Here is a 7,494-nt window from a genome sequence, read left to right as displayed (position 1 = left end):
AAAAGCAAATTTCTAACCAGCCAATGTGGCCGACCCTGTAGATAAATGCTCTACGCCTCACCGTAAATAACCCACTTTACATTTTAAAACAAAAGCAAAAGCCCCTTATCAATAAACCGTGAGTCGTTTGCACATCGGGTGTACATACAACTACTTATGAAGATACCATGGCCGATTGGTCACCGGTTTTTGATTTTTCTGATTTAGTTCTTTGAATTCTTTCCATTGTACGGCCACGAGTGATCCTCGTTAATCTTCAATTATTATGGGTTGTTGTTGTAGTAAGTGATTCAATATCTAACCAGTTAACATAAATAATTGTTCGAGTGATCTGATATGTTAAAGGTACAAGCAAGTCCGTGGATTTGCCTCCTGTGCCCCCAGCGCCAGGTAAGCAACGGAACACAGTGCTGCCAGAATTCCCAGGCGGAAATTCCGGAGTGATTGGACCAAATTCCGGAATTTCTTCTGTAGGCGGTGGCGTTACCAACATAGCACTTGAAGATGATTAACTAAGCCAATCAACGAACCCGACCATCTATATATAAACGAGACGTTAAAGAAAATCGACAAAATATATATTTATTTAATATACATATATGCCAACATGTGGTATAAAATATAACCCGAACTAGAGGTGAATTTAGACGATAAGTGTTTATTGTTCAATAAATGATGCTGAAATAAAACTGACATTGAAGTATAAAGCCTTTGTTTGTTGCGTTTATTTCTTTATAGAGTAAAGTGTTTAATCTGCAGATAATACATCTGAATCTTTTTCAGGCGCTATGGAATTTCGATAACAGCGCTCGATAATAATAACAGTAACATTAAGATACTTTACTCAACACTAACGTCAATGTGACCAAACATACTCAACGAACATTTCATACGGCCGCAACACGTGCGTACGGCTCGTGGGGTAAAGCGGTTTAAAAAGTTTTATTATTTCTTGGCTGATATTTAGATTAATAATATAAAGCACACAGCAAAATGGCAATACAAACGAATAGGCGAAAAAGGAAACACGAAGGCGCTGCCGAAGATCAGAAAGATGACGCTGAAATAGCGGTACCCAAAAAGGTGGCAAAGGAGTCTCAGACGCCAAAGAAAAAGAAAACAAAAGGAGAAAACACAAAAGCCGGCAAAACAGAGGGAGAGGAGGAAAACTACCAGGAGCCTATGGAACAGGCTGATGCAGAGGAACAAAGTGCAACGCCTGACAATGAAGACAATAAAACTGAAGAAGCAGCCTCACCAACGAAAAAGCGCAAGCCAAGACATGAAAAAAAGAAACAGGAAGGAAACGTTGAGGAAGCGGACATCAGTCCCGACTCAGGTATTGAGCCCGAAGAGAAACCGCAATGGTTTCCCAATGATTTCAAAATGATGCATTTCCGTACGAAACTGCAGGGGAATAGCTTCATAACAGGTGAGGATGTACATATATTATTTATATTAAATTTAATAATTAAATGTGTATTCAAATAGAACTGCGCCATTTTCTGTACATGTGCAAATCGAGGCCCAAGATCGTGGCTAAGTACATTGAGAAACGCGGCAAACCACTGGAACTGGCCGAAGCGTTTAATCGCATCGATAAAACCAATGTGCTGCATGTGGGCTACCTTTGTGAGGCACTGCAACGCATAATCATGGAAATTCTTACCAATCAAAAGAACCACATGGAGTCCGCTGCACATGCTGGTCGATACTTTCTAAAGACGCACGGTTCAGTGCTGGATCAGTTATTGCAGTCCGCTCAGCCGAATCATCGTCGTAATGCTCTCAAACTGTTGACGGCCATTGTGTGCGTGGATCCACAGTTGGGACGTCAAGTGCTCAGTTCCTATGACATATTGTCAAATGTACGCACAATGGAAAATATGCTGTCGCATTCAAAGAACGACTACACGAATGAGGAAACCGTGCGTAAGGCTTATATACACTTTATACTCGCCTTTTTGGTTGACGATAATACTTTGCTCATTCGCAACATTCTGGATCGCGCACATTTGATACGAGTGCTCGCTAAGGGACTCGTCTTCGATGACCATGTGACGGTGTGCGTGGTGGTCAACGCGCTGCGACAATATGTGCTCGAAAATGTCAATATACAGAAGACCAAGAAGGTGCACGTTTTCGACCTTGAATGCTGTAAGCATTTTAGCCACCTCTATGAATGGCAAGGACCGCAAGGCTTAGTGCAACGGTACAGCAAACGCAAACAACCAATTGAAGACAAGAATTTTGAGCCGGAGAATCGTGAAACTGTTGCAGAGGCAGCACATAAGTTTCTGGTCACGTTGTTGACTTCACGCAAGCACGGCATCAGCTTCGATGCAATGACCAACTATCGCCAGAAGCACAATAAACTGCAGGGCAAGCTGATGGGTTCGCTGTATCGGCCATTTGCCGATGAACGTAAGGTGGAGTTGATTCTGAGAATCCTTCAAGCATGTCCCGATCTGGGTAGACATTCGGCCCGCAACTTTTCCAACTATGTGAGTCCAATGCGTATGTCATCAACGGATTTACCCAAGGGCTTAGACATGCTATCGAAAGTGATTGCTGCTGTTCCACCGAGCTCCCTGTCCACGGCCATGGACAAAATGACGCTTACAGACTTTGGCTATTGGATAAAGGAGCTTTGTCTGCCAGCGGAGGCATTGATTCAAATTGTTAGCAAGAACTTGCTGAGGCACGACGATTTCAGTGTGCGTTTAGCAGTTAATCGTCTGCTCCTGTCCATGATGACACAATACAGCAACTATGTGAACGCCATCGCACTCCGAGAGCAGTCGAAGCGTGCTGGAAATTCATTGCGTCGCTTCAAGTTCGAGTTACTGAATCACTTGTTGGTCAACTTTCCACCCATGGAGAGCATATTGTATTCGTTGTACAAAAGTATTCAGGAGAAAGCGGACCCCAATGTCAATGTGCTAGAGCAGCTGTCAGTCACTCTCGAGCTGGTGTTGATGATGTGCAAAGAGAATCGCGCATTCGTGAACAAAACAAGTCAAATTCTTGACTACTTGGATGTTCTACGCCCGTTGTATGAGACAAACTTTGATGAACCCATTGATACTACTAATCCTGGAGGAATGGATAAGGTGCAAAAAATCAAGCTGGAGCTGAAGTCAATTAAAACCATACTGCTGCTGTTTCCGCGCTCGCTGCATCCCCAGGAGAAGCTTTTCGAGAAAGTGCTGCGCTCCTTTATCAAGGCCTACATGCTGGAAGATGTGGAGGTCAAAACAGAGGCAGGCGAGTTGCTGCATTCTCTTTTTCAAAACACGGGCATGTTTGATTCGTCCAGCTTCGAGATTGACATCTGGTTGGAGGCTCTAATTGGCTTCAATGCTGAAACCGTTGATAATGTGACCAGTATTCTGCTCACTTTACTTTCCCTCGATCTGTCGCAGGTGAAGGAGCTGCCGGTGCTCAATGCCAGAGAGACGGCGACAAATGTGGAGAATCTGCGCAAGCTATTTACTCAGATTGAGAAAGGTCAGACAGTGCAAGCTTATGTGGAAACTCTGACACTGAGCAAAATGATGCCATTGCTGCTGCAAGGTGTGACAATTGAGGCGCCCTACGATGCCTACGTTGAATTGGTCATGGTGCTGCTTTATCAGTTCCACGCCAAACCTACTCAAGTGCAGCAATTGTACTCTTCGCAACTGGAGCAGCACACAACATATATGCAGAACTGGCAAGATGGCAAGCCCAGTCAACTGCCCGCTGCAATTGGCAAGCATTGGACACAACTGGATGCCTTGCAGCGAACGGTATTGAAGCACCCGACACAATCCTTTGAACAGATCTTCAAACCGGCTGCCGAAGACACCGATCGCTTTGAGCTCAAGCTGGAGGATGGCAACTCAATGCAGTTGCATCACACACTGCGTAATCCACGACGCAACACGATCTATGCCCATAATCTGCTCTTTCTGCTCTCGCAGCTGGTGGCCAGCGAGCAGCTGAATACTGAGCAGTCGCAGCTCATTTGCGACTCTTTGATAAAACTACTGCAAATCGCCACTCAAGTGGATGACAGCCAGCAGCAACGTTTGGAGCTGCTGAAAGACGAAGATAATCAACAGCAGCAGCGCGAGCAGGAGACCCACACGGAGCGTCTGTTGCAGTACATTTATGGGATGCGACTCAGTCAACTGCATACGACACAGTTGCTCAGCGAGACGAGCGACACTTTGCTGCATTACGTGACCTTTTTGCGACGCCTCACCGAACATTGTCGCACGCTGCCCAAGTTCAGCAGCTACACCAGCTACTATCGTCAACAATTGGTTATCGCACTGGAGATTGCTTTGGATAACGCGGCAGCAGACGGGGAGCAGAGTATGCAACAACCTGCCCAGCTGATGGAGTGGGTACCACTAGTAGACAGCTTTGAATTGAGTGCCACAGAGTGTGCGCAGATGTTGCAGCTGCTGACGAGCAAGTTACAAGCTGGCGATTACTTCAATACGAGCAACAAGACAAATCATTATTATGAGCTGTTGTTGCGTCTCTTGCGTCGCCTTGCCCAGCTGCAGGAGCCCGTGGACTGCAGTCAGTCCGTGTTGAAACTACAGGCATATTACAGGAATTTCTGTGAAAACGCCTTGGCCGAGCAACTGGAGCATCTGGAGTCGGCGCTGTTGCAGTTCTTGATCGGACAGCATCATCATTTAGCCACATGCGATGCACAGTTCTTCGAGTGCTTCTTCTCCACAACTAATCGCAAACTGAGCAAGTCAGCCGTCAATCTCGCCAGTTTGTTGCTGCAGCGAAATGCCAAATTGGCATCGACATTCGCCCATCTTTTGCCGACGCATCTGGAGCAGAAGGAACTAATCTATCCACTGCTAGACGTGGCCTTTAGTAGGGGCTACAAGCTGGAGCAATCGTTGCTGCAGCGTTGCTATCAGACCTACAAGAATGGCATACTCAAGAGCATCGAGAAGCCATTGAAGGCGGCCGTTATCTATCGAGACCATCCCGAGGCCAGTGCTGCTCTCATTGCCCAATGCATGCCCAAGTCGGAGTGCCTTGATTACTGCCAGAAACAGCTCAAATTCGATGCTGTGGAGAACTTTCAAATGCGTGTGTTGCGCGAGATTTACTGGCAAGCCTTTGCCGCCAGCAAGGATGAGAAACAACAGGCCAGCATTGTGGTGAGCTACGTGAATCTGAGTGTCCAAATGCTGGCCCTCGACCTGAAGAAACAGAGCGTGCAGCTGGACAAACTGGAGCAGTTGGCCTTTAACTGCTACGACTGGTGGCAACAGCAGCCAGAGACGCTGGCCGATCAACTGGATTGGAGTCGTCTGCTGAAGGCGCCGCATTGGCTGAACTACTGCCGCAGCTGTCTGAAGCAAGCCATGCACATGGCCGAGGAGCAGCAGAAGCAATCAACTCCTGAACAGGATCAAGTCAATGGACTGCTGCTTAAGCTGTTGGCATTTCTTTGCGATCGTCTCTATGTGGATTACAGCGAGGAGGCAGATGGGCAGTCAAATGAAGATGCTGCTCTGCTCTACGAGATGGTCTGCACGCATTCCTGCTGTTATGATCATCTACTGGGCGAATCCAGCGCTGTGAAGACTCATCTGTTGCAGCTGTTGGAGACGTTGGCACGCAAAGCGCCCGCTGCCTTGCATGCGGCCCACATCCCCGTCATTCTTGGCGCCTATCACGCCAAGCTGACGCCAGCGGATCGTTATGCACTCGCACTGCTGGAGCACTATGAACGCTTCGACGTGGGACTGGCCCAGTATCGTCCATTCATATGGGGCGAAAGCGCTGTGGCGCATTATGCGCTGCGAGCCACCGACGATGATGAGCGCGCCAAGTTGCAGCAGCAGGAGACAAACGTGGCGCAAGTGCTAGCGCTGATTGTGCGTCCCGGCTGTCAATATACCATCGAGAACTTTCCCATCTGGCGTAGCTTACACGCCAGCCAGCAGCTGCCTGAACTGCAGTTCTTGAACCCCTGTCGGAAGTCGCAGAATTTTGGCGATAACTCACTGGAGCAACAGATTGAAAGCGGCGCCTCGGAATTCACACAGGATGTACGTCGTTTGTGCCCCAAGCGCGACGAACTCTATGAGCAATGCTATGATCCGGCATTCATGCTGCCACTGATGATGCATTGCTTCGCACCTGAGTCTGTGGTGCGTGCCCAGTGGCCAGTGCAGAATGGTCTACTTGCGCTCAGCTTCTGTGCGTTGTCTTCACTGGACAAAGATATGCGACTGGCGGCCGCCTGTTGCCAGCAACGCTATCGCTCTCACTTTGAGCTTTCCAAGTTCTACGAAAAACCGCTGTGGACGCAGGCTTACGACAACATACAGGGTGGATTGAATGAGCTGCGCACTGCTTGGCTGGCACAACGCCGCGCACATGGCGGTACTCCTCGTGTACCTTTGATCCCGGCGCTGTTCATTGCGAACAGCTTCAATTTGAGCACGGATCCCACACATCTGCTGTACAAGCGACTGATGATGTATCTGCAACTGAAGCAGAGCTTCAATTTCCAAACGATACCCGAATTCAACGTGTTCTTTTATTCGCCGGAGCCGGAGCATCAACAGTACCGCGAGTTCATCGTGCAGCTGCTCAGCAATGGCATCAAATGCAGTGCTGATCTCTTCTTGCTTGTGTCCACAAATACCTTCAAGGTGCTGCTCAGCTTCTATTGCTCGAATCTGGCCAATCTAGACACAAATCTACTGTTGCTCTCGGTGCTCTCCACGTGCGTTAAGATTCCTGGTGCTGTCAAAATCATGCTGGAACATGTGGGAATACTCTCTTGGCTGGCAGGCGTCATAAGGGATACACAGTTCCATCAGTTCGACATCATTGAGGGCATCATTAGCATTATCAACAATCTATGGTATGCTGTGGCCGCCAGTCAAAGCGAGCTTCCAGACTATGCTCATATTCAGCTGCGTCTACATCGCCTCGTTGTGCAGTTGTTGCCATTGATATCGCCACGCGTCTCGATTCCCGGTCTCGCACGCCTCCTTAATGTGCTGCAGAAGACGGCCACCAGGAGTGGCCAATACCTTGCATTGTCCGCCCAACAACTAGACCTTTTGCTCGACTGTGCCGCCCGTCACTGGCCGCAGCAGTTGGCCAGCATTCGCTATCTGCGCAGCTTTGGCGGCACTTATGCCTCACCGCGAGCCGAATTTTGTGATTGGCTGGCCAAGGAGCAACAACTGGATACGCACACTGTACTCGCCCTGTCCAGCCTGAGAGAATATGTCACTCACTGGTGGCAGGTGCACAAAGAAGCAGATGCAGATGCTAAAAAGGATCAGAAGCAAGTTGCCGAAGAAACTGCTGCTTAGTTGGGTATTCTATAGTCTAATCTAAAGCATTGTTTTAATCAGATTGTTAGAGTTTAAGTGTTTATAATATAGTTTTGCAAATGAATACGCGGCATTTTCATTCGCTCGAATTTGTTTAAATTCCTTACAAAAG

General features: G+C 47.9%; 1 protein-coding gene across 1 annotated transcript; it reads left to right on the top strand.

Moving 5' to 3' along the window:
• The first annotated feature begins 882 nt into the window (after positions 1 to 882).
• LOC117576767 (nucleolar pre-ribosomal-associated protein 1) lies at positions 883 to 7,446 on the top strand. The gene is made up of 2 exons (XM_034261816.2): positions 883 to 1,432; positions 1,492 to 7,446. The coding sequence occupies exons 1-2, from the start codon at positions 994 to 996 to the stop codon at positions 7,359 to 7,361; spliced, it is 6,309 nt and encodes a 2,102-aa protein (XP_034117707.1). The 5' UTR covers positions 883 to 993; the 3' UTR covers positions 7,362 to 7,446.
• Positions 7,447 to 7,494: the final 48 nt, after the last annotated feature.

Source organism: Drosophila albomicans, chromosome 2R, assembly GCF_009650485.2.
Source record: "Drosophila albomicans strain 15112-1751.03 chromosome 2R, ASM965048v2, whole genome shotgun sequence".
In the NCBI taxonomy this organism is placed as follows: Eukaryota; Metazoa; Arthropoda; class Insecta; order Diptera; family Drosophilidae; genus Drosophila; species Drosophila albomicans.
The sequence above is the reverse complement of the archived record's forward strand: the minus strand, read 5'-3'. Positions and strand labels throughout refer to the sequence as shown.